This window comes from Anopheles gambiae, chromosome 3 (genome assembly GCF_943734735.2).
Source record: "Anopheles gambiae chromosome 3, idAnoGambNW_F1_1, whole genome shotgun sequence".
NCBI classification, from domain to species: Eukaryota; Metazoa; Arthropoda; class Insecta; order Diptera; family Culicidae; genus Anopheles; species Anopheles gambiae.
The window spans coordinates 91,991,319-92,017,334 of NC_064602.1; the positions used below are offsets into that span (position 1 = coordinate 91,991,319).

The following is a 26,016-nucleotide window of genomic DNA, read 5'->3' on the forward strand; positions in this document are numbered from 1 at the left end:
CATGTTACTTTTTAGTACATTTGATCTTATTAGAACAACCGTCGCGATTATTTCCAATTAGAAAAATGCATTTTATTCATTTTCAAATCGAAACCTTCCAGAAGCAAAGTTTACGATCGGAGGCCGCCACAACGTACGGTAGCTGGTAATGCCAGCAGAGCCCTCCGTACAGCAACAGCTTCGCCTCGATTTGTGGCAGTTTGTTCTTCAAGTGGATAACCTTCAGCGTCGCGTTCGGCCGCCCAATGCTGGCCACAACGCTCTCCGAGTGGGGCGAAAATTTCACAATATGACCGCACTCGTCGTGCATCGGTTTGTTCTCGATCGGCCAGCTGGCATTTTTCAGATCCCAAGAGAAGATGCAACCGCGTGCCATCGCTGCAACGTACGCCGCGTTCGCCAGGCTCCAGTCCGCGTAGCTCAGTGGGTTCGTGTCCGTTTCGACCGACAGCATCGACGTCTTCATATGCACCTTGTACAGGTGTATGGCGCCGCACTTTTCCGCAATCAGCAGATGGCCCGACTCCTCCGGGTGCCATTTGGCCGATTGCACGGCCGAGCCGAAGAAAAAGCTGGGCCCCTGGCTGTAGTCCTCCTTGCACTTCCACAGCACGCAACTGTTGTCGTCGCTGCACGAGGCCAAAAACTCCCCGTCCGGATCCCAGCTCACGTGGTTGACGTACGAGCTGTGGCCCTCCAGCAGCTGCACGGTGTCGCTCTGGTCGAGGTCGCTTTGGAAGATGCGGATTTTGTAGTCCGACCCGGCGCTCGCTAATACCACCTTCTTCGGCACGACGGCGAGTGACGTTTCGGGCGCAAACGCCACGGAATGTGGTCGGCTTTTGTGGTGGATTTCTTTCAGCTGATTCCACTCGAAGCACTCATTTTCGCTTTCTTCCTGAAGAAGAAGTAACCAAAGAATAGTAAAACACGATACAGAACGGCGTGAACAAGTGAACATTCGCCTACCGGAAAGCGCACACTGCCAAGGATCAGCTTGTCCATCAGCGCGATGCAGACCAGATTTTGTGACCATTCGTAGGACGACAGTTCGAACGTGATGATTTGCTCCGGCAGCGAGATGCTGTGCGTTGGGGGCGATCCTTTCGTGTCCATGGCTAGTGCTGCGGATTATGCGAAGCTAAAAAATCTCACCAAACAACTGAACGCACTTGGCGTGAGGGAAGCAGACAAGCAAAACAACTATTCCGCGCAATGCCGGTGTTTTTGACAGGAGCGGCTCTGTCAATTCCACCCAAGGTTGCTTGAACTACTCGAACGAATGCGCTCAAGGCGTGGCTGAAAAATCGAAAGAAAAAACCGGTGAAAACCCCTTTTTAAGATCGCAGAATAATCGACCATTTTTTATTAAGTTTATTTACTAGCAATTGTGCACCAAATATCGTTTTCCGGCTAGATTTCGCATCGCTCTGCTCGACAACAAAACGGTTGCGGTCGCTGTCAGATTTGAAGTTCGAGCTCGCGGCCCGTCGCGATGTCGTTTGCGTATCGAGCAGAATTCTTGCGGAGAAGAAGAGAAAGAAGACATTTAGCAGCGCGAGACCGCCTTTACAAAAATTGTTCTTACTGCATTTTACACAATTTCGCTTGCGGCACGCTACCGAAAGCAGAGAGCAGCCAGCCAAATTCACGCCGGAAATGACAAACTGTTGACGGTGCAGCCGAGTTGGGAAACGCGTGCGGTAAGTTTGTGTTTGCTGGAAAACGTGCATTGAAACTGCTGCCGTGACACTCGGACACACGGGCCCCATGCACTGTCCTCGCCGCGCATCGTTCCCGCACCGGAGGCAACAGGGGGAAAAGGCATGGCCCGTCGAGAAGTGTGTGTGTGTGTGCGCGCGCGTCTGGTTTCGGCGATGCACCTGGGCGGGAGAGGGTTTAGTTTGCAACATCTACCGGCCACATTGCATCATTGGCGTAGCATTTATCGCGAACTAACCTCCGTCTCCACTGAGCGACAATTGTTGCTTCCCCTGTCTTGCCTCACCTATCAGCGCAAATGTCCTGCGAGCAATGTTTGTTCTAATTTGTTCATTTGATGCAATCCTAGTGTGCTGAGAGGCAAACTTCCTGGCCCCCCATTCGCCCGTGCTCGATTCAGTCGCAGTCGAGGTTGTGCCACTCGTCGGGCTGCAGCGCAAAAGCAGGGAGCGAGAAGAGTGTGAACGGTTTCGACAGAAGGGAGTGTGTGATCCGACAAGCGCCACCCGCCCGCAATGGAGATGGCTCACGATGTGGTGGAACTCGCCAACGAGCTGGCTCGTGCCGTGAAGATAACGATGGATCCGGAAGCAACACAGCAGGCAAGGATGGACGCGTACGTAGCATGTGAACGGTAAGTACGGCTGACCTGTCTGCATCTGTGTCTGTGTGTGTATGTGTGTGCGTGTGGGGTAATTTCACGTTTACAACATGCATCCCGTATCTTTCCGGCAGCTTCAAAGACATATCACCACTGTGTGCACAGGCGGGTCTTTCGCTGGTGACCGGCGCCTATCCCCCGATCGTGCGCCACTTCGGGCTGCAGCTGATGGAACACACGGTCAAGTTTAACTGGAACAGCATCTCGCAGCAGGAGAAAATATTCATCAAGGAAAACGCGATGAAGCTGCTGCAGGCCGGCGTCGGCGAGGCGCAGGACCAGAGCCTGGCCCACATCAAGGACGGCGTGTCGCGCATCATCGTCGAGATGATCAAGCGCGAGTGGCCCCAGCAGTGGACGACGCTGCTGGTCGAGCTGAGCGACGCCTGCTCGCAGGGCATGGCCCAGACCGAGCTGGTGCTGCTCGTGTTTCTCCGGCTCGTCGAGGACGTGGCGCTGCTGCAGACGATCGAGTCGAACCAGCGGCGGAAGGACATCTACCAGGCGCTCACCGTGAACATGTCGGAGATCTTCACCTTCTTCCTGCGCCTGATCGAGCTGCACGTGGGCGAGTTCCGCAGCGCCACTACCGGCGGTGACGAGCACAAAGCGCACGGCCACAGCCGGGTGGTTCAGGTGGCACTGCAGACGCTGACCGGCTTTGTGGAGTGGGTTTCGATCAACCACATCATGGCGGCCAACGGCCGGCTGCTGCAAATCCTGTGCATCCTGCTGACGGACGTCGAGTTCCAGCAGCCGGCGGCGGAATGCTTGGGCCAGATTACGAACCGGCGCGGCCAGCTGAAGGACCGCAAACCGCTGCTGCTGCTGTTCGAGGATGCGCCGGTCGAGCACTACTACCAGGCGGCCACCCAGAACGAGCGGCTCGAGACGGAGGCGTACTATCTGTTTCTGAAAAAGCTCGCCCAGGTGCTGACGGGGCTTGCCTCCCAGCTGACCGCCCTGTGGGGCAAGGAGGAGTGCCAGCCGATCAAACCCCACTGCCTGGCGACCTTCCTCGGCACGGTGCTGATCTTTACGCGCCACGCCAGCTACAGTCTCGCGCACCCGGCCGCCCTGATCTGGACGACGCTGCTGAAGCACGAGCAAATCTCGAAGGAGCATCTCGTGCTCGAGTACATTCCAAAGGTGATCGAGGTGATTGGGCCGAAAATCATCAAGGTGAACTATCCGGTGCGGCGCTGGACGGGCATCACGATGCACCCGCAAACGTTCGCCAGCCTCGACTACGACGCGGAGGAAGAGTGGCTGGTGTTTTTCTTTCGCTGCCGGACGGACTTTTTGGAGATCTTTCGTCAGGCCACGCTGATCGCACCGCTCGTGACGTTCTCGTACTGCGAGCACTGGCTGAACGCGATGCTCGCCAAGACGGCTAGCTGCGACCGGAGTGCCACGGCCTGCAGCGTCACCGACCCGCTCTACCTCGAGTGGGACGCCCTCACCAACGCGCTGGACGGTGTGCTGTCGCGCATCCTGATGGTGACCGAGCGGCCGTCCGTCTCGGCCGGGCTGCGCCTGCTCGAGGAGTGCCTCAAGGTGGAGTCGAACGATCCGCTCGTCCTGTCCGTGATGCTGTCCTGCATCTCCTCGCTGTTCGTGTTTCTCAGCATGTCCTCCTGCCAGATTACGGCCGCGAACTGTGTGGCCATGACGGGGGTGCAGCTGTTGCCGCGCGTGCTCGAGAAGATTTTCGCCTCGCTCGTGTTCCAGGAGCTGGGCGAAACGCGGCACACGCGCACGGTGGCGGTGAAGAACTTGCGGCGCCATGCGGCCGCCCTGATGGTGAAGATTGCGCACAAGTACCCGCTGCTGCTGCTGCCCATCTTCGACCAGATCAACACGAGCGTGAAAAACCTAATCGTGCAGCCGGAGCGGCTGAGCAAGGTGGAGCAGGTGACGCTGCTCGAGGCGCTGTTGCTCATCTCGAACCACTTCTGCGACTTTGAGCGCCAGAGCGGCTTCGTGGCGGAAGTCATCCGGGATGGGGTGTCGATCTGGGGCGGGCTGCTGGTGCCGGTGGTGAAAAACGCGCACACCTTCATCGAGTACGTGGGGCTGAACCGGCCGGCGATCGAACCGTTCGCGACCACGGTCGAGGATCCGTACAACGTCAATCGGCGGCAGCTGACGTACGCGCTCAACCTGGTGCTGGGCGTTATTAAGCGCTGCTCCTGGCCGGACGATCCCGATCGCTGCTCGCGCGGCGGATTCGTGGTCGCGCTCACCGAGTCCGGCAATCCGATCTGTCGCAATCCGGCCACCTCGCACGTGGTCCCACTGTTACCGCACATCCTGTCGCTGATGCGCTGCCTCAACGAGCTGTGGAAGCCGGACGCGCTGCAATCGTTCTCCGACTCGTTCCGCAACGCGAACGGTATGCAGGAGAGCGAGAAAAAGCAGCTGCTCGGCGTGTCGCCGGTGTTGCAGGATCCGCTCGATCCGTCGCAAAAGCTGCCCCCGACCGCGTTCGGGCGTATGCAAACGTTTCTGGCGGGCATTTTCGAGCACTGTTACCACATGATGGGTTCGGCCGGACCGTCGCTGGGGCGTGATCTGTACGCACTGCCCGGCATTGCGAACGCAATCGTGGGGAGTGTGTTTGCGAGTCTCGAGTATGTGCCCGACTTTCGCCTTCGGACGATCGTGCGCGTATTTCTGAAGCCATTCATCTACTCCTGCCCACCGGTGTTCCATGAAGCAGTCCTTTTGCCAATCTTTGCCCACTTTGTTCCATTCAGTAAGTGTGTCCCGTGTTTGAATTGATTGTACAAACGAGTCATTCTCTCAATTTAATAATTCTTTGTTTGGTTGTTTTATGTATTTCCAATAATAGTGCTGACAAGACTGACTGCTCGCTGGCACTACATAACGGCGCTGTATGAATCCGGCGAACTGGGCGAGGACGTGAACGACACCCAGGAGGTGCTGGAGGATATGCTCAACCGTACGCTGACCCGCGAGTACATCGACGTGCTGAAGGTGGCGCTCGTCGGCAGCACCATCGATCCGACGGCCAACTCGACCAGCGACGCAACGATGGCCGGCGGCATGGATCAGGACGATCAGAGTATGGACGGTACGCCGCAGGCACTGACGCGCGCCGCCCAATCGGCCATGACGTCGGAGGTGATCAGCGATCTGGGCGGCAAGCTGCTGCGCAATCAGTACACCAGCAACCCGATCGTCATGACGGTGCTAAGGTATTGAAGCTACACGGGTGACCCATCTTATGGACGTTCAAATTAACTGAGTTTATTGTGCTTGGTCATACATTTTAGCGTACTTTCGTGGAATGACAGCAACTCCAGCCTGAAGGCGACACTGCTCAGCGGTCCAATCATCCGTTTCCTAGCAGCGGAACAGTTAATCACGGAAGCGCTGGCCTCTAACATTATCATCGCGGTGTTGAAGGCCCTGCAGCTGCACGGTCAGCACGAATCGAATCAGGTACGGTGATGAAACTCCCCTTGTGTAAATAGAAACTCGTGCCATCTGTGTGACAATAATTTGATCATGATTTGTATTCCCTGTGCCGTAGACGTCACTCATTACGCTCGGCGTGCAAGCGTACGAAATACTGCGCCCCAAGTTCCCGAACATACTCGAGGTGCTGCAGCAGATCCCGAACGTGAGCGCCGGCGACATACAGAAGCTGGACGAGAAGATATCGTCCGGCAGCACCAAGGGCAACAAGATCGACAAGGCCAAGAAGGACCTGTTCAAGAAGATTACCACCAACATTATCGGGCGCAACATTGGCCAGCACGGTCGGAAGGAGGTGAAGATACTGAACCTGCAGCCGATCGTGCCGCCGCCCAACAATCATCGCCCGAACGCATTTAATCTGATCGAAAGCAACCAGGAAACGGGACTGGCGCATTTATTCACCAACCGCAGCTAGTGTGCCATGGTAGGAGGAAGCGCGATGGGTGTTGCTAGAGTGGTGTGTAGAGAGCGAGAGAGGTGTGCGTGTGTTCAGTCAGTCTCAGTGTAGAAGGAGTCGGATCAGGTCCAGTGTGCGTGACGCACGTATTTGTGAATACCTTTTTATTATGAATTAATGCTTAAGCTAGCCTCGGTCGGTTTCTTTTTTTTATATTTATTAGTCAATCGAGCGAAAAACGATGAAACTCTCGACGCGTGGTACGGCGAGCGTGAGTACCTTGGGAGGGTCGGGACGAAACGAACGATACAAACCTGTAAATCCACGCGTAACCGATTGATAATTGTTACGCCAATGCATTTGTTTATTATTTTCCCTCCCCCTACTTGTTGTATCGATCGTTTTGTTAATCGTTACCGTTTTTGTGGGGATTATCCTATCGGCGCTATTACAGGGTTTTCCAGGAGTTCTCATAGCTGTAGGACACTTGATTGGCTCCTTCTTACGTGAAATGAACTTAATGTAGTGGGAATTGGATTCTATAGCATCCTTGTTGGACAAATCCAATACGAATTTCCAACGGTCCTGTCCAATAAGGGTGTCATAGAGTCCAATTACCATCACATGAAGTTCACTTCCCATAAGAAAGAATCAAGGAAGTGTCCCACAACTATGACAACTCCTGGAAACCCCTGTATTGAAGCCTATGCACCGGCGCCGACAAAAGGAATGGTGTATAATAGCTCTGTTTGTTTTTTTTTCTTTTTGCTTTTCTGTAAAAAGGTGGAAATTAAATTTCTCTGTTAATTGCCGTCGCAGCTTCGCAGCAGGGCGTTGCGTTTTTGAAACGATTTTTGATACGGCAGGCACCGAACGGAACGCAAACATTCGCGTGTCCGAGGAGGGGGACATTGTTAGATAGTTTTATACGAACGCGATATAAGGGTTATAGAATGTTAAGAAAAAGAGAGGAAGAAAGACAGAAAAGTAAACCAATCGTCCTCTTCGGTTACTACACCTCGAACACGTGGAGGCGATTTAACGAATGTAACGCGCACGGATGGATGGTGTAGGAGTCAGTGGGGTTGGGATGCCCGAATCCGTCGTGTTGTGCTCGCGGCGGATGTTCTCGTAATGGGCCGTAATGTGCTTAAAATGCTTGTTGCATTTTGTTTCCATTTCGTTACGTTTTCTTTCTTTCCACCCTTTTCGTATCAAACATATGGGGTTATGTACACGTCTGCATCAGATATACGCAGTAGGGAAAGGAGGCAAAAGTTAGATTGGTTCAATGGATCGGGGATGGAACGCATGTTTACACAGCAGGGCACGAGCGGACGAGTAGAAAGAGAGGGTACACGTTTCCTAATGTAGCTACTATTTGGTAGGTGCGAATGTGTGTGTGTGTGTCGGCCGTACGGATCGATACGAATATGTAATATTTATAACATTACAGCCAGATTGCCGCGCTGATTGCGTCAAAACGACCGGGAATATAAATGTGTAAGAAACAATTACTGTGTAATGTAACAATATGCTATGTGTTTTTATTTCAATTTCGTTTGAATCCATTACAATTTCATTAAGAATTAGTGCAACAATTCATTCTACATTATTAATTTCACTTGAGGTGCTCAACATGTTCCGTCCCTTGGTCCTTCAACACTTGGTGTCTTCTTTACCACCGTCCTCTGTGGTATCCGGAATCGGGTTCGCTTTAATAGTATTTTTTAGGTACTGGAGAATCTGATTAACAGCATCCTTGCCGGCTACTCCTGCCACATACTGTAGCGCTACATAATAACCGTCGTCCTTCCGTTGGATGTGTACTGCGGCCCTCACATAGGGTTGTTCATCCTTACGATCGTCCGCTTGCTGGGAACAGGTATCACTCAGGTCCATCTCAAGTCTTGGCCGTTTTTTGTAATTATTATTCTCCTGGCACACTTCCGTACCATTTCCATTTTGCGATGGAATCACGTGCGTCTTGTCTGGGCTCGGTATCTGGGCGGCACGTCGCTTTCTCCTCTGATGCGACCAGGTGTTTTCCCGTGCCGTAAGCTCGAGTACCATCTCTTCCCCCTTGCTGCTGGAATCTAGCACCGTTCGCACATCGATCTCGATCGAGCGCAGTTGCGCGGTGAGGTAATTTCGCACGCCTTGCATTGAGTCCATTTCTTCCAGCGCAAAGATCCGGCATGCCACCGGTTTGCCGATGGGTTTCTTCTTTCCTGGCGATGGATTATTGCCATTCCCATTCGCCGTGTGACTGTTGGGAACGAGAGATAGCAGAACCGTGTCGTCGAAGCTCCACGCTACGGCCCAACGGGTCGTATTGCCCTGACAAAATCGGCTCGCGGTAACGTTGTGTACGGAAGCGTGCTTAAGAATGCGTAATACCTCCTCGTAGCTCTTCTTGTGGCCAATCATCGTCGTGTACACCGCGATGCGGTCCTTCAGCAGCAGACTTTCCTCTATAATTTGACCTATAAACTTAACCTCCCCTCCCTCCGTACAGAGCTCCTCGAGCGAACCGGTGCTGGCGTTCGACGGTTCCCGGCGCTTTCCCGTCCGATCCTGCGGTTTCAGCTCTTTCGCACCGCTGTCGTAGAACGGTGGATTGCACATGCAGAAGTCGAACCGCTCGTTATGAAAATCCTCTAGCACGTCTAGCAGAATGGTACTTCCTTCTAGCTTTTGTGATTTCACCTCGATGCAGCTTTGCAGCTCGTTCCGGGCGACGTTCGCTTTGGCGCTTTCCACGCTGTCCTGCGCCTTTTCGATCGCGACCATGTGCCAGCGTTTGTTGGACTGTACCACCGCCAGCAGCGGATAGATGCAGGACGCCCCGCAGCCTATATCGATGCCGCGGACGGGTTGCTTCCGCTCCTGCTCCCATCGAGCCACGGTGCCGATATCTTCCAGCCAGTGGATGTAGTTCAGCCGGAGGGGAAGCGTCGGCACCAGCTTGTCCGGTGGTAGCTCCAGCTTGAGGCCGAAATCACGCAACAGCAAACACTTTGATAGCAGGTGTACCGCGCGCTTGTTACGATAGTCGAGCCTCACCTTTCCCGCCAAGTCCTGCAATTTAAGCACACGTTGCGAATGACGAAGTAATAGGGCAGGAGGAGCATGCCAGAACGTCGGAAACAGGTACTTACCACACTCGCCACATCGCTCAGCTCGGGGTATTGCTTAACGAGCTGCTGAAAGTTTGGCCGCTGTCGATACCGGTTTCTCGGGTGCATAAATTCGTTCACGGCCATTCTTCACCGACCTTTTTCCGCTCGGGGCGTTCGTGACAAGCGGGCTGGCGTTTTGCGCGGCATTTGAATTGCAAGCGGCATGTGTGTTTGTTTACATCCGTGCGGCCTTCACGCCCGACAGCTCGAAAAACGTGCGCTCGTACTGCTCGAACGGGTGCTGGAAAGTGTGCACTATGGGCGTTTTAAAAAGCGAAATTTTATTTTCTAAATTAACAAATCGCTTCTTCTATCGATAAAAATGGACAATTTCACCGGTTTTCTTCAATGTGGGATAGCATGTTGACTTTAAAATATTGTCCGGTCATCAAACACAGAAATAATCACTATCTAGTACATTTTAACAGGAAAAATCCATGGCAAGGGTATCAAACCTACGGGTACAAAACTATATTTTATGACAACTCCAGTTCCCCAAACTGGAATGACAGCAAACCCCGGCGAAAAAGCTCCACCAAACGCGGGCCATATACGGACTAGTGATGGGAGCTCCTGATTGGAGCCGTGAATCCACTCTGACTCCGACCTTGTTATTCCGGATCCGACTCCGAAATAAATATGGCTTCGAATCTGACTGCTCCGAACGAGTACAGATCCAATTTGCTACGATTGCATACGGATTACTACGATCGAATCCAAATGGCTCCAATTGAATCCGTTTTACTACCGTGCTTAATTCGTAGAGTAAAATAAAACACCACAAAAGCAAGCTTGCAAGCTTGAATAGCTCAAATCAAATTAATTTAATCCAACTAATTTCTGGAAGCTAACAATAAAACGTGAGCTGAGCACATTGCTACCAAACCCCACTGCTAACGCCGGAGTTGATCCGGTTTCGAATCCGAAAGCAGCTGGATTCGGAACAATCCCATTCCGGCTGCAGGCCCATTTTGCCCATCACTAATCACACGAAACGAACGAAAAACAGCAGCACGCGCTGTGGTGTGTGGTATTGTTGATCGCTGGTTGGAGCTGCTCGGTTATTTGCGTTGATGACACAATGACAAAAGGATTTCACCGCGTCCGCTCCTGCACTGGTGAAGCGGTGAAGCGAAATTAGAAGAAAGTACCCAGCGGGAAAGAACTAGCGAACAAAAACTGGTACCCGAAAAAGTGCGTGTTTGTATTTGTGTGACATTCCCAGTGTGAGATTTGCAGTCGGAGTTTTCTATTGTGTCGTCGTCGTTGCTTCACAGTCGTGTCAGTACGTCCCTTGCCCCCCTCCCCCCTCCACGCTGAGCATACGATGCGTTGAAGTGGCGTGGGAAGTGTCCGGATTGGCTCTTGTGGTTAGTAGTGTTATTACTCGCGTTGTGCTGCGTGTGTTGTGTGTGCCATCTTTCGTGATTTGTTATATAATTGCGTGCACTGCACGTATGTTTTCCATCGGCCCAGTACCTGCCGACAGTCGTACATGTGTGTGTGTGTGTGCGTGTGTGCACTTCAATGCCATGTGGTGCCACCCTACGACCCACCAGCAGTGATTCAAACGCGAGCGCACAAAGCGCCTTCTCACTGTCGCCGACCCAGCTCCTGCCAGTTGTGTTGTGTTGATCGGCCGGGGATCGCTAAATCGTGAAAAGTAGGCCTCGAATTCGTCATCCGCATTGGGAAGGGAGACAGACAGGCAGGACAGAGAGAAAGTTCCGAAATAAACAAAGTCAGTCAGACACAATTTTGCATGTGATAGTGCACATTAGTGAAGGTCCGTTTTGAACGCGTGTACGTTTGTGTGTGTGTGTGTGTGTGTGTGTGTGTGTTTGTGAGTGCATTTTTGTTTGTGTCGAAAGTTTCCGTGCCGTCTCGTGTCTGTCTGGGCTGGGCACATAATCGCAAACCCATAACGCAGCGCCCTAGCGCCCAGTGCAGCAAACCGGAAGTGCCCAGCGTGCGTCACATCCCCCCTCCGCCGCGTCAGCGTGATGTACGCGATGAAACCGATTCCGGTACAGCAGCTGCCGACGCAGCAACAGCAGCAGCAGATGGCCATGCCGCGACAACCGAAGATGACGCCGATCACGGACGACTACGACATCTCCAACACGGTGCTCGGGCTCGGCATCAACGGCAAGGTGGTGCAGTGCACGAGCAAGTCCACCGGCCAAAAGTATGCCCTCAAGGTAAGTGGACGACGCGCGCGGGAGTGTAGGGCAAGGAAATGCCACATTGGGTCCTCCGCTTCGAATTGATTTGCAATTTCTACAGCCGTCTCAGTGGATGTACTTGAAGGGATGTCGCGTAAGGGCTCGCGTTATGTTGTCGCGCGGTTTGGAAAAGAAAGGGGAAACCCCCGTACCGCCCGATCGATTCACGCGGTTTCGGTGCGTTTATGGTAATAACAATGACACACCTGGTGTTGTGGCAGTGATGTTGTATTGCTTTGAAAAAAGTGTTACTATTTTTTTTGCTCAATGTTTGCTTTTCGCTCTGCGCACGTAACCACGAACAACGGCCGCTCTGCCCCAGGTGACTGTTGACGCGACGCGGTTCGATTGCGTTTTATCTGCTGCGTACGATTGATAGGAGATCTTGCGTTATCTAACACACAGGTTCGATGATAAGGCGCTGATAGCGTTAAACCGCATCTGGTTTGAGTTCTCGGAATGGGGTTTAGGTTGGAAATAGGAAGTTAAATTCCGGAGAGGAGGATAGAAGTCAGATATCTATTTTAGCTATTTTTTATACGAAACGGTCAGAGCATAGAAGAGAGATATCAGTCATGCTCTTTACTACAATCGTTCGTCAAAAGAAGGAAATACGTTGCTTACTTATCTGGTATTACAATTGCTATGCGGTCTTGCCCCGTCTCAGGAGTATCTGGATCCGATACTCAAGGTCTTACACCTGCGTCTGCCAATCCGCTATTCCGGCCTTAATGGTGGACGTCTCCATGTCATCTTGCTCCCTCAACTTGGGCATCCCGGAGGACAGCCTAAACGTCTTCTAGGGGCCGGCTTGTCTGTTCCAATCCTTATAATATGGACCGGACTCCAGCCCCTGGCAAAGCTTGATGCGTTGGTATAGCTAGCTCGTTGTTGTAAATGAAGGGAACATCACAATAATATTTAATTCGTTTGACAAATGATGGGAACTATTTGGATGCCCGTCATAGGTTCAAGTCTCGTATGGACCGAGCACTTCCCATACATACGACTGACTAAACTGTTATGGGAATAGCAGACAGTCTCTATTCTGCTTAGGCAGGCCTAGGTCGACAACCGTAGTTGCGCCTAGAAAGAAGAATACGAATTCCAATTCCACAATTGAAAAATACACCACAATCTGTTCAAATCATTAACAAGAATTAAAATTGTAAAGATTTTCAAAAACTAAAACTAAAAAGTGCGGTCTCATGGTACAGTCGTGAACTCGTACGACTTAACAACATGCCCGTTATTCAAGCCCCAAATAGTCCAAAAGTCATTGAAAGCCATAAGTGGTACAGAGACAGGCCTAGACCGACAACGAGCCAAAAAGAAGAAGAAGAAATAAACTTAAAAGTAATGTCATAACTTCAAACTAAATTCAAAGTTCCAATTGTGAAGCAATGGAATAGAATAATTGGAAGGTGCAATTGCAGCCAGAATTACACTAAATGAAATGAAAGATACCACCATACTTAATCTGCTACAGAGTCAATAATCCTGGGTTAAATCCTAATAGATTGGACCATTGGTAAACAAGTCAGTTAGTTTTGGAAGCCTAGGATAAGGTATTGTTGTAGTAACAAACTTTTTCCAGCGAAACTGGAATCCTACAGAAAGTTTATCACAATTTAAGTAAAAAGAAGATGTCGGGCAAGATATTTGGCGCAATCCTTACCAAACGACAGATAAGTTGATAATAATCTCTGCTATTCGAATAATTCTGTGATGGAAGAGCAGGTTATAAAATTAGCCTGTGACTGGGCCGAGCTTTACAATGGATTTGGTTTGGTACGGCTGTGCCGCACATGTAAATCTTCGCCAAAAAGTCCCATCTGCAGTGTCATTCCAATGACACCAGACGACGGCCCCAGCCAACCGTAGACGTGACCGGCGAACCTTGAATGAGTATGGTCTCGAGAAGTCTTCTTCGGGGTTTTTTGTTTTGTTTTGTTCCATGGCATTCAGATTCTGACGATAATGCAAGCTTTACACAAAAGGCACTTATTTTACCACGTAACTTGAAAGGTACCAGTTACTAGCTGACTGATTTGGGAGGATTAAACCTGGGTTGTGTTGCATGTGGAACCTTGCCACCGCATAATAGGATAGCTTAGCCGTAAATAGAGTGGTAGCGTATTGAGGGAATGATGGGAATTAGTAATTCTATTAGAACGTATTACTGTATAACTCGAAAAGAAGGTTTTTTTTTATAGCCAGAAGCTACAATACAAGATTTCATTCTTCCCGATTGATATCAGGGCTAAACCGGACCTTATTTGCTCAGCAAACATGTAATGTTGCAACATTGTCCCAAACATTGAGCCATCACCTAGGTACATTCAACAGGAATTCGGGTTCAATCGAACATAAAAATACTTCCTCTCCCATAATTAACTCATAAACAACAGCTATTTAAAGAACCGAACTCAAAGTTTAATTACCGCGCGACAGCGGCCCTATATTTAGAATCTAATTTATCTCTATATCTTTGTGCACTGCCACAAAACATAAAATGCAAATGGGATTTCGCTTTCGCTTCATTGCTTTCGCACGGTATCTGTTTGCTGCCATAGCAGAGGAGCCATCACACACACACACACACACACACACACACACACACACGATCGACAACGACCTCTGACGCGCGAGAAATGTGTTATCCCTTCGAAAAACGTCTCATGGCTTCCTATGATGGTGGCGACGACGACTGCACCATTGCAGGCCATACGGCTGGAGGTTGCCTGGGTAATGTGCCATTAGCCTTTCGCAATTACCCTTTTAATCTGTTTCCATCCGGAAACTGCTAAGGTTTCTCCAGCTGCTTAGGCGTAATCGGGGCCAGAAAAGTGATCGTTTTGGTACATACCGGCAGCATTTAGGAAAATATGGTAACGTACTCGATTTTGGGTTTGGGCCACCGGGCTGGGTTCGTTTTCAAATGGCCGTCTGACGCGATGTGTGCAGCGAAGCAAATTTACTGTAATAATTTCGTGATTGTCCTACGATGGCTCACCGATGGTGGTTTAATTAGCACACCCCGCGCGCAAATGTCACCAAGAGGGGGGGAGAGAGAGAGAGAAAGAGAGGTGTCTGTTTTGTGAGCGATGTTGCAGCCGGGTGTGTAAACCTTCTCCATTTCAACACCGACTCGGAATCGGTGTGGCCTCGCCGCGGGACTGCTGCTAGCACCTAGCAGCAAATGCAATCGCAATTCGTAATTGGCATGAGTGCGGAAGGCAATGCTCTCTACGGACACTCCACACTCCTTACCCAAATGACTGACTTTGGCCCTGTACACACATCAATCAGCTGAATGGCCTGGCCTGGTGTCAGTCTCTGACTGTCGTGTCCCATACGTGGTTGTTGTGCGGTGGCCCCCAGATATAACAATTATATGCACACGCGATTAGAAACTGCCGCGAGCAAAATGGAAGTTGATGGGCGTGTTGATGTGTAGCACCAAAAGGTCGGGAGGAGGGTCAGCGCCGGTTAGAACCGTCAAAACACCTTCTTTAAACCCAATCGCATCTAATTTAGTCAGCCAAAAAAAGCCTGCTCTCACTGTCTGAACTGTGAACCTGAACCGCTTGGAGAGAGGCGTGTGATATGATGCATTGCTCCGCAATACGCAACAGGGCCGTAAATGATGTGGTCTGACAAGCAGCGCTGTCCAGTGCGGAGGAAGCTGTCCGGTGGGTGTCCCGGGTTGTCGTCGTTGTGGGTACGTAGTTATGCAAACCTGCTGCCATTTCGCCATCTCTGTGTGTGTGTGTGTGTGGTGCGGCATGCCACCCAGAAGACACGATATCACCCGTGGGGAGAGGCAGCCGCCACACTGCGGCAGCAGCGAGCGCCTCTCTGGTGGAGTGGTGTGTACGAGCGGCACCTTCTTATCTTTACCACCTCAAGCTAGATATGCGCATTGGGCGAGGGAAGGCTTGTCGGTGTAAGGGTGAATATGTTCAGCCCGCCTTTATCATCATCCCATGCTCCCCCCTCCCCCCGTGTATTCCTGTTTATCAACGCTCCTGTACAGCCCGTTGTACATGCCATCGACACGTCTGGCTCTATCGGTTGATGATATAAAAATGGTGCGATAAATCATAGTAAAATTAGTGCCAACTACTAGCAATGTGGGAGGGGAAATGAGTGCAAGGGGAAAGTGTGTGTGTGTGTGTGTGTGCCGGACACTTCTTATCATTACCGGTTTTATGATGTTTGCACGATATTTTTGCATCTCGTTGCTGATGGACATCTTGGTATTGATGCAGTTTATGTTCTTTTAATGCTCTTTTTCCCCAGTTTGTGAAGTTGTTCACATGCTCGTGGCTGTATGCTTCAACTATCGAGATTTGTTCATCGTTTTCGAGTACAAAAAGCAATGGGATTTTCCACCACACTTTAACTTTAAATTAAACGGATCACCCAAAAAGAGTTGTCGTGTGCTGTTGCTTGTTTGCATAATCGTGCGTGTTCTGTTTTATTTTTATCAAATGCCCTCGTCTGATTAGATGGTTTACGCTAATCTGTTTCCATTGGTCAACGCTAATCGAAACCGGGCGCGGTAAGGCTGGGCATTTTAGAAACGGGAAGTTTTTTTTTGTTGCTCCCTGTACAGTGCCTGCTGCAAAAAGCAAACATTACATTTAATTTTGTTACTAGAAAAATGGTACTTTATGAGTGGATAATTTTGCAACATTTGTCGTAAAATATTAATATAGCTAGAAATAAAAAAAAAAAAACAAATTAATTAAATGTATCCCTTCGATAACGTAGTCTGTAGAACATTTCCCACCTATCGATTTCTGAGCGGTCAATAGTTTTGATTGGCATAAAGCGCCTCCATTTTAACCAAGCTTACAGTACTGTGCGTTATCTTTTGTAATCATTTGGTTGCTTATGTACGGTTGGCTGTATTCGGTTATTTATTGGTAGATTAAAGGTATAAGGTAATATTAAGTTATAAGGCCAATGCGCTCGACTATACAATACAATAAAACAATAATGTAGTAGTAACCCTAGAGTAATATTGTAATGTTTATGGGTCCGCAATTGCTCTTTGAAGGCGTCGAGAGCCAATATGAAAAGTTAAAAAAGAAATAGCATTACATATAATGCTTATTATACAAATCTAAAACAAGAATTCGATTCTAATAATGGGAGAGCAATGTGTTTCATAAGAAACAGAAAAGGTTTTAAAGTTTCTCTTTCTCATTTTCTCTTTCTCTCTCTCTCTCTCTCTCTCTCTCTATCTCTCTCTCTCTCTTACTCTCTCTCTCTCTCTCTTTCTCTGTTGTCTGTATGTCTGTTTGTTTTAACAATTTAGGATGTATTAAAGTATAATTTGGAAAAGTTTGATAATGGCACTGATACACTATTTGTAGATTCTTTTCCCGTTTAAGCATTACGGCCGTTCATTTTGAATAATCAATCCCAATAATTACTAGCTGTGTGTTTATTTTTCTGGTCATCACTGTAGCGCCGGATCGCTGCTGCATGAGGATGATGATAACAACCTCACCCGAAAAAAACATAAGCTTGCTAATTACACCAGAATTAGTAACTGTTTTCCTGTCAATCATCTTTGGGTGGTCCTGTATGTGTTATTTCCCGTACTTGTACTTCCGTCAATATTGGACCTACAGTAGCTATTTTATTACTACCAATTTTATGATTTCTGTTTCGTTCCACTGGCACGGCGCACAGCTTCACAGTACACCCGCGACGTTGGCTGTAAAGTAATTGGAAAGCATTTAGCCGGTTAACCATCCGTGTAGCAGCTGTAATTAACGCTCATTAAAACGTGACACCCACACGCGCTGGCAGCAGCTTTTGGAGTTGGTAAGGACCGTGTGCTGAAGCCGGCCCTGGAACGGTTGACAGTTTCCTTACCACCGCTACCCGCCCTCAAGTGGCGGCAATCTTTCGATCGATTTCCTTTCCTTCCTCATTGCTCTGTTGTTGCATCAGTGTACGCAACGGTAATCGGCATGCTGCGGTTTCGCATCTCTGTCGGAATGATGATGTCAGGTGTTTACAGCGCGTTGTGCCTCTATCTCCGGCCTAGGAGGCGGCGAAATTGTTTCCTGCGTGGGTTATTGACGAGTATGTGTGTGTGTGGTTGCGGTTGGATTGAATGAAAGCACGGCATAGTTCGCAACACACCGAATGTGTTGGTGTTTGATAGGGGTCGTTGTGGTAGGACGGGGGGGTACACTGAATTTCCGGAAGCTGTCATCATCACCCTTTGCCAAAACACCCTTAACGCAGTAAATTGTTCATCCTCTCTGTTCACTGAAATAACGCCGCTCGAGATTATTGTGTGTTTGCCTCTGCTGCCAATTGTTACTCATACGCTCACTAATTCTACATGTTTGTGTGTTTTTTTCTTCTTCTTTTTCTTCCTGTTTCTCCCTCGATCCATCCATCCGCAGGTACTGCACGACAATGCCAAGGCCCGGCGCGAAGTGGAGCTACATTGGCGGGCGAGCGGATGCCGAAACATTGTAAATGTCATCGATGTGTACGAGAATAGCTACGGCGGCAATCGATGCTTGCTCGTCGTTATGGAATGGTAATAATAATGTCCAAATCTGTACATACCTGAACAATCGGAACCGAACCGAAAAAAAGAACAAAATCAGGCGAGAATAATTAAGCAGTAGCACAATCGTGAGTGGCCAGAGCCGCGCATTCCGTCATCAATATTCCGATTGGCAGAACCAACTGCAAGTTTAGGCGCGCGCTCTCTCTCTCTTACTCTTTCTCTCTGTGGCCAGGGCCAATCGGCCAAGGAATTTCCTCGGTCCCGTGTGAATGTAGGGTGGAATGCGTTCCTAATTTGTGTAGTTTATATAGCTTGGATTTCACAACAACTATTCGGGGGGAAGGATAATTACACTGTTTTGTATTGAGTCACCTTTCTTCAGTTCAGCGCAGCGTAGCATTGGCGAACGAAGCGTTTAGGCATGGATTAGTGTTAGGAAACTGGCGGATTAAACGGTTACAAAGACCTGTAGCGATTGGTTCATATTTTGTTCCTGCTGTAAATTGTGCTATTTCTAAAATTATATAATGTTTTTTTTAATAACATGATTAACGGTTTTTTTTTCTTCTACATTTTTTGTTTCATTTTAGCATGGAGGGTGGCGAACTATTCCAACGAATTCAAGAAAGACAGGATGGCCCATTCACGGAACGAGGTAATACAAAGTGCTTAAGCATCGAATAGTGTCTACGTAGTAAAAGCTATTAACGTCACTTAAACACATATGGATACTCAATGCATGGCTTTCACTGTCAGGGCGGTTTGATTAGGCGGTGTCGATCGTACCTCATCAAAAACACCCTTCTAATCATTCCTAACGAACCGTTTCCGCTGAGATGCATGGATGTGGATTGTTAGCATTGATCGCACTAATACGCGATTCTAGCGGCTGATCGTTGCGTTTGTGATGCACGTGCTGGGCTCTATAAGTTGCGGGTCTTTTGGTTTGATGCCTCCTTCGGATTGTATTTCCGTTTACAAGAACTTTGGCAAACGCGTTGCCCGTAAGGAAACTGCCCAGAAGTCAATGCAGGGTTTTCCAGAAGTTCTCATAGCTGTGGGGCGCTTTATTGACTCTTTCCTAATTGAAATGAACTTAATGTAATGGGAATTGGACTCTATAGCACTCTTGTTGGATAATTCCTATAGGAATATTCAAGTAGCCTGTCCAAAAAGAGTGGCGTAGAGGCCAATTTCCATCATATGAAGTTCACTTCCAATAGGAAGGAGTCAAGGAAGTGTCCCACTACAATGAAAACCCCTGGAAACCCCTGTAAGATGGACGTAAAGCAAAGAAGTATGTAGTAGCATTCCAGTACAAAAAGCTTTAGATTGGTGAAAATGCCTGGGTCTGGGACCTGGGGTACAGTCGTGAACTCGCAGCACTTAACAACATGCCCGTCTTGAGTTCTAGCCCCGTGACTAACACCCAGAATATGTTTTTTTTTGTTATACATAAATTTCAAAAAATGTTTGGATAATTGTTATGAGAGTGTTTTGTATTAAGCCGGAAATAGTCAACATTGTTAAATAGTGTTGTTACATTTAACAATGTTGTTAAGATCTTTGGTTAATGCATGCTAAATCTGGTCTTGTAAAAAGTTGGATGTTTGGGTTAGAAATTCCATAGAGTTTCAAAAGCTTCATGATTTACTCGCCCTAAATAAACATGCAACATGCATCATATTAACTGTGCTCTCGAGAGTTGCATCGTTTAACCAAGTTCACACAATAATCAAACGCACGTGTGAACTCTCCTTGCAACCATGAACATAATGAATCGTAGCAGCGCGAACCTATGTTATTCATGAAGAGTCAACAGCTCAACACCAATTTCAATGCCAGTTGCCTGAAAGAAGTCGGCACATAAAGAAGGAGTATAAAAGGCATACGTCATCCACGCAGTTTACAAACACAAAAGAATTAATCATCCCGCGCGGTTAACCCGTTCGATGTTGCTCTGCAGAAGAACGCCACGGCAAGATGATAGTATCATCAACCACCAACTCTAACTCCCCTTCTGGACATGCATTTTTTTATTGCTGAATGGCTGAACAAGAGATAAGGCAATACCACAATATGGTATGGTTCGCATTAGTGACGTTCGGAATGACGTTTTCCGGGCATCCGCGTCGACCGAAGGGTGAAGCGTAAACGCACCCCCCTCCCCCATCTCGTTTCCATACCGATCTATCATCGTGTCCATTTTTGTTTTGTGCTGCATGCATTATGTGTCGCTTAAAGGAACTCCTCGGTACTCCTCGGTACTCGTCGGTGTATGACTAAGCGCCATGAATCATTACTGCTTGCCGGCGGTCGTTTGTTTATCGTATTTCACCACAGCAGCGCGCACACTATGCATAATGGGGGTAAGGTGCGAGGATTTATACCGTCTACCAGCCCTGAGATGGTTGGCCCTGGGAGCACCCCACAGCCAGTAGACGGTTCGCCAATTTAATGACCACGGTAAACATGCGCCAAAACCGTACGCGTACTCGTGTTGTATTTGTATCGCAATCGTTGTGAATTATTGCCAAAGTTTAACAATTCATGCTGCCCTTTAATTGTTCGATGCAATAGAGACCTCTATGTCATTATCATTTTATCTTTCTTGCGCATGATTCTGTTCGTTTTTGTCTTGCACGATGGGCGACCGGGCGTGACTTGGTTGTGTACCACCCGGAATGTCTTCTGTAGGGACAGCTTTTACATTAGCAATGCCACTTTTCTTTAACTATTTTGTGCAACCGAGTAAAAATGATTCCATCTAGCACTATATTAGTTTTAAATATCATTATTGTTTCATTATCTTGTTCTTTTCCATATCAACTTTTCTCTTTCTCTTCTCTCTCTCTCTCTCTCTCTCTCTCTCTCTCTCTCTCTCTCTACTTTCTCTTCCATGTTGTGAACATACGTCTTGTGCTTCGTGTATCTACTATTTTCCTTTCCCCCCGACCCACAACAAAAAAAACACGCATCGCACACACACACACATGTCCCTTTCCAACTTTCCCTCCCTCCTGATTACTTCCGTTTAGAGGCCGCCCAAGTCATGCATGAAATCTGTGTCGCTGTCAAGTACTTGCACGATTCCAACATCGCACACCGTGATCTCAAGCCGGAAAACCTGCTGTACACGTCGCCCCACCCGAACGCCATACTAAAACTGACCGATTTTGGCTTCTCGAAGGAAACGTTCATCAAGGACACGCTGCAGACGCCCTGCTACACGCCGTACTACGTCGCGCCGGAAGTGCTGGGGCCGGAGAAGTACGACAAGAGCTGTGATATTTGGTCGCTCGGTGTTATCATGTACATTCTGTAAGTGTGTGCGTTTTTGTTTGCGCTGTGACGTGCGAGAGCGAGCGCTAAAGCAGCGGAGGTGTTGACGGGTGTTCAATCTAATTTTCCCCACAGGTTGTGCGGATTTCCTCCGTTCTACAGCAACCAGGGGCTAGCTATCTCGCCCGGCATGAAAGCACGCATCCGCACCGGACAGTACGACTTCCCGAACCCGGAGTGGAAGAAGGTTAGCCAGGCGGCCAAGGACCTGATCAAGGATATGCTGAACGTGGAGCCGGAGAAGCGGCTCACAATTGAGCAAGTGATGATGAACCCTTGGATTCGGGTAAGCTGGGGTGTGGGCTGGGTTGCGTTTCCGTTTGTGCGTATGTACTTAAAATTGTCCGCCCTTTTCTCTCCCTTCACTCTGCAGCGCTACACCGAGGTGCCCCAAACTCCGCTACACACCGGGCGCATGCTGAAGGAGGGCGAAGAAATTTGGCCCGAGGTGCAGGAAGAGATGACCCGCTCGCTGGCCAACATGCGGGTCGATTATGAGGTGGGAAACACACACACATAGGATGGTATAATTGAATCCGTTCGTAGCGGCGGCGTACGTCCCGACACTCATTTTCCTAACGTACTAGATGGTTGCTACAGTTATTCGCCGCGGTGTTGTAGGAACGGGCGCAAGAAATGTGGTGCCATCCCTAGAATTTCATGTGAGCGCCGTACGTTCCCGCTACGAACGGATTCAATAATACCAGCCATACAGTCATACTGTGGATGACACATCGAATTAAAAATCGCTTTTTTGCCCCTTTCCCCCCCCCCCCCCCCCCCCCCCTCACAGATGCACATCAAGAATCTGGACAGCTCAAACAATGCACTGCTCAACAAGCGGCGAAAGCGCGTGGAAGAAAAGGCTGCCCCCAAAGAATAATGCGCGACTGGCCGGACGGCGCAGCATTCTCCTCCTGTGGCGGCCCACGTTGCGGTCGCCTACTATTTCCCGCTGGTCGCCTTTTGTTTGCTCGTGGGCTGGTTTTTCGTTAGCGGCGGGGGCAAGTAGGCGCTGAGACGGTGCCGCCAGCCAGACAGCCAGCAAAAGCCAGCCGTCGCTTTTTCGGGTCGATTATTCTGGTGTGCATCGCATCGGGGTCGTCCCCATTCCCTTTTCCCGGTACGAGGGGGAAGGGCCGATTTTCCCTCCCTATTTTACTCTGCTGAAAAGTTAGAAAAAAAAGACTAGTATTTAATCAGTGTTTAAGCATTTTAACGAAAACAATCAGTTGCTTTTTTTACATCATTTTATTTGAAGGCACTACTCGCGATTCTAGCGCGAGTTTCCGCTCTCAAGCAAGTGGATTTGGGTTTTTTTTTTAATTTTTTAACGGAATGGAACAATCGAAAAGACGAACGGAACGAGAACAGCAAAAAAACCCAAACATTTTACATATACCGGACACAAATTGACTGCTGCTGACGTCACTGTCCCCGGCTGCTTACCGTTGAGTACACCAGTTGGGGTCGCGCTATTTGGCCGCAGTACAGTTACCGCAATACATCACATTTATAGATATATATAAACAATGTATAAATATTTACAATGGTGCTGCTGCTGATGCCTCTCAGCTTCTTGTTGCTAAAATGGAGCCCCTGTTATAATGCAGTGGGAAACTGCCACGCATTCGGAGAGGGGACAATGAATGAGGAAGAAAAGTTCTATATATTTTTTCAAATCGTGACCGTTATTAACGCACTATAGCAGACAGTTTTGCCCGATGCGGATAGAGATGTATAGCTTGATAATGAACAGAAAAAAACACACACACATTTTAAACGCTAGATTAAATACGTAGAACCGCGACAAGACAAGATAAGGTAGGCAGGAATTGACGAAGCGAGGTAGGATAAACAAACAAACAAACAAACGAAAAAATCGCCCACGCGTACAGGAATCGAAAATATATGTATATGCTAAAAACAAACAAAAATGAGGAAACAATAATCAGTGTTTTGGGAGGGGAAAATAAATAGGAAAACAAAACATTAAAAAAAAAACAATTTCTAGCTTAAGCTTTTTGGCGTTTAAAGGCAACAAAAACGAGGAAAAACAGACGAAAAAAATACAAAATCGACTTAACAAAATCACTCGATAATCAGTAATAAATGCTCCTGGCGTTGTGCTCGCGATCGTATTGTGGCCACCCAGGGAAGACGGGCCATTTTCATCCATCCATCCATCAACACAAAACGGAGAAAGATATAGGGAAAGTAGGACCTTGTCTTACCGAACATTAAGAGCGAGAGATGAGGGCAACAAATCGAACAAAACGGAAAGACTTAATCTCAAAATGTCGAACTACCTTTACCCCCGGCACGTTGCAAAACCATCCTCCCCGGAGGAGGGGATACGAAAGCAAGAAGAGAAAAGTTTTCAATATATTACAACAAGGCGAATTGCAACGTTTGCCAATGCCATCAAGGGCGACCACGTCCTACATGAAACATGAAATTTGTCAATTTATATCTTCTCCTATCCCGTTTACTCTTTCACGTTGAATAAACTACAATATCTTACTAATCGCTTTCCTCATCGGTTTGCATTTAGGGGAAAAACATCATCATCTGGCTAGTTAATTCTTTTGCTCGATGATCTCTCGTTAATCTCGGGAGCCACACTTCCCCGATAGGATCGCTTTACAGCAGATATATTTATATTCCTTACATATTCCTTGCCACCACGCGTAACAAAAACACATTCCGTGCCAGTCCACAGTTGTCCACAGTGTTGTTTACCTCAGCCAAAAACCTCAACCTTCACGCGAACAATCCACTCAATTAAGGCCAATGGAAGTAGGACGACGTACGACGGAATGTTGTTCACAGCAAGAGATTAGTTGTACCTTTCATAGAGCGTTTTAGAGTAGAAATTGTTTTGTTTTTTTTTTGGTCGTGTGGTGTGTGATACATTTGCCGGTTGTGTGGGAAAGAAAACCCCGTTAACGCTATCGTGCTGGGGCGTTTCTAAAACGCTTGGTGTGTGTATGTTTGTCTAAGTGTATCTTGAATGGGGAGGGTGCTGTTTCAAGAAGGAAGAAATATTATAAAAAATCTAAATATAGCTAATTACATGAAAGTCAATGTGTTTCTTAAAGTCATGTTACAAAAAACGTGAACAATAAAACAAGTAAGCAAACAAACAAACAAACAAACAAACAAAACCCCAACAAAACAACGAAAAAAACGAAAGTTTCAAACAAAGTAATAGAGTCAATGCTTCTATAGGCGCATCCTACCAAACACAACACAAAACCCACTACTAACGCCAAATCGCTCCTGTTCGTTCTACCCTTTTATCTTCCCTCCCTTTTCCCTTGCCCATCGCAAATCACCTTGTTCTTGGTGATTTAATACAAAAATAAAGCCAGACACTTCTCGTCGTAACGAAAGGTTGTTCAATTGAAGCAGTTATCCAATAACAATGTTATGCAAATAAACAAAACAAAACAAAAGGACTAAAAAAAGAAGAAAAAAAAACAAGTATGTTAAGCGCAAAAAGGGAAAAATCAACGAAAACAATACAAACAATAAAGAAACACGTTTCGTCCAAAGGCAACACTTTTTTTTTTGGTGGACGGAGGAAAAGAAGCATAAAAATATGTTAAGAGTGGAAAATAAAAAGGCAAAAAAATAACGACGATGATTAACGCGAATAATGCATATTATGGGAAAAAGTATTGGGTGTGGAAGGGGGACGTACCGTACATGTGTTTTTTGCGTGGAATTGTATGATTCTAAATTTAGAGAAAATCCTAAATTGTTAAACGAAAGCACATAAATCCCCCCTCCCCCTTATTGGCTATTGGCGAGCGAGTAATAAACGGATAAAAGAAAGCAAACTTCAATCAAACAAAAAATCGACTTTCTTTTAAACAAGCTTCGTGTTGTTGTTTGAAATGTTCATGCCTGCTGGTTTCCCATATAATACTCGTGTGTTGTTTGTTTTGTTTTTATTTGTCGTCAGTAAAAATATAATATATTTGTTTTATACATATATTTACAGCCTTTCTTGCGCTTCATCCCCTCCACACCACCACCACCACCACCACCGCCGCCGTCACCACAAGAGCAACTCCACTGCGCGCTGCACGGTCCATTCATTTCGGTTGCGTATCCATTCCATTCATTGCGCGTACGATTATCGTCCCTTCTCACTATCGCTGTGTTGCTCTCTCCCTCTACAATCCTACTTTTTTTGCTTTTTCCATTAGCTTCCTAATCTTTCCTTTTCTCCGTTGCGGCCACGGACTCTTTCTGTTTTGCGACAGGAGCTTCTTTTTTTTAAATTGAATTACACATTTCCCCTAATTCACGTTCTCTTTTAGAGCATGTTAGCAAGCAACACCATCCAAAAAAACATGGAAACTTATAAATCTTAGCAGGAATTAAACACCTTTTTTGACACAGCAGTAAAGAATAAAAAC

At 47.9% G+C, this 26,016-nt stretch overlaps 4 protein-coding genes across 4 annotated transcripts; 2 read left to right on the top strand and 2 right to left on the bottom strand.

The window, feature by feature from the left end:
- Positions 1-50: 50 nt before the first annotated feature.
- On the bottom strand, positions 51-1,230 carry LOC1280772 (nucleoporin Nup37). The gene is made up of 2 exons (XM_320638.5): positions 970-1,230; positions 51-898 (listed from the first exon to the last, which is right to left on the bottom strand). Exons 1-2 carry the CDS (start codon positions 1,114-1,116, stop codon positions 83-85), a joined length of 963 nt encoding a protein of 320 aa, XP_320638.4. The 5' UTR covers positions 1,117-1,230; the 3' UTR covers positions 51-82.
- A 264-nt stretch (positions 1,231-1,494) lies between these two features.
- Positions 1,495-7,822, top strand: LOC1280771 (exportin-5). Its single transcript, XM_320637.4, has 6 exons — positions 1,495-1,703; positions 2,072-2,356; positions 2,458-5,141; positions 5,238-5,604; positions 5,683-5,851; positions 5,943-7,822. Exons 2-6 carry the CDS (start codon positions 2,238-2,240, stop codon positions 6,303-6,305), a joined length of 3,702 nt encoding a protein of 1,233 aa, XP_320637.4. The 5' UTR covers positions 1,495-1,703; positions 2,072-2,237; the 3' UTR covers positions 6,306-7,822.
- LOC1280770 (U6 small nuclear RNA (adenine-(43)-N(6))-methyltransferase) lies at positions 7,802-9,696 on the bottom strand. The gene is made up of 2 exons (XM_061654528.1): positions 9,449-9,696; positions 7,802-9,368 (listed from the first exon to the last, which is right to left on the bottom strand). The coding sequence occupies exons 1-2, from the start codon at positions 9,551-9,553 to the stop codon at positions 7,947-7,949; spliced, it is 1,527 nt and encodes a 508-aa protein (XP_061510512.1). The 5' UTR covers positions 9,554-9,696; the 3' UTR covers positions 7,802-7,946.
- A 746-nt stretch (positions 9,697-10,442) lies between these two features.
- LOC1280769 (MAP kinase-activated protein kinase 2) lies at positions 10,443-23,643 on the top strand. Its single transcript, XM_320635.5, has 7 exons — positions 10,443-11,670; positions 18,132-18,271; positions 18,835-18,899; positions 21,283-21,565; positions 21,662-21,872; positions 21,960-22,085; positions 22,380-23,643. Exons 1-7 carry the CDS (start codon positions 11,473-11,475, stop codon positions 22,467-22,469), a joined length of 1,113 nt encoding a protein of 370 aa, XP_320635.5. The 5' UTR covers positions 10,443-11,472; the 3' UTR covers positions 22,470-23,643.
- The last annotated feature ends 2,373 nt before the right edge of the window (positions 23,644-26,016 follow it).

Excerpts from the sequence above, each read along its gene's own strand:
- LOC1280772 (XM_320638.5), bottom strand. The coding sequence starts at position 1,116 with ATGGACACGAAAGGATCGCCCCCAACGCACAGCATCTCGCTGCCGGAG. Across the intron at positions 899-969 it reads TTGGCAGTGTGCGCTTTCCG|GAAGAAAGCGAAAATGAGTG; the intron begins GTAGGCGAATGT and ends CTTCTTCTTCAG.
- LOC1280771 (XM_320637.4), top strand. The coding sequence starts at position 2,238 with ATGGAGATGGCTCACGATGTGGTGGAACTCGCCAACGAGCTGGCTCGT. Across the intron at positions 2,357-2,457 it reads GCGTACGTAGCATGTGAACG|CTTCAAAGACATATCACCAC; the intron begins GTAAGTACGGCT and ends TCTTTCCGGCAG. Across the intron at positions 5,142-5,237 it reads TGCCCACTTTGTTCCATTCA|TGCTGACAAGACTGACTGCT; the intron begins GTAAGTGTGTCC and ends TTCCAATAATAG.
- LOC1280770 (XM_061654528.1), bottom strand. The coding sequence starts at position 9,553 with ATGGCCGTGAACGAATTTATGCACCCGAGAAACCGGTATCGACAGCGG. Across the intron at positions 9,369-9,448 it reads TGAGCGATGTGGCGAGTGTG|GACTTGGCGGGAAAGGTGAG; the intron begins GTAAGTACCTGT and ends CTTAAATTGCAG.
- LOC1280769 (XM_320635.5), top strand. The coding sequence starts at position 11,473 with ATGTACGCGATGAAACCGATTCCGGTACAGCAGCTGCCGACGCAGCAA. Across the intron at positions 11,671-18,131 it reads GCCAAAAGTATGCCCTCAAG|GTACTGCACGACAATGCCAA; the intron begins GTAAGTGGACGA and ends ATCCATCCGCAG. Across the intron at positions 18,900-21,282 it reads TGGCCCATTCACGGAACGAG|AGGCCGCCCAAGTCATGCAT; the intron begins GTAATACAAAGT and ends ACTTCCGTTTAG.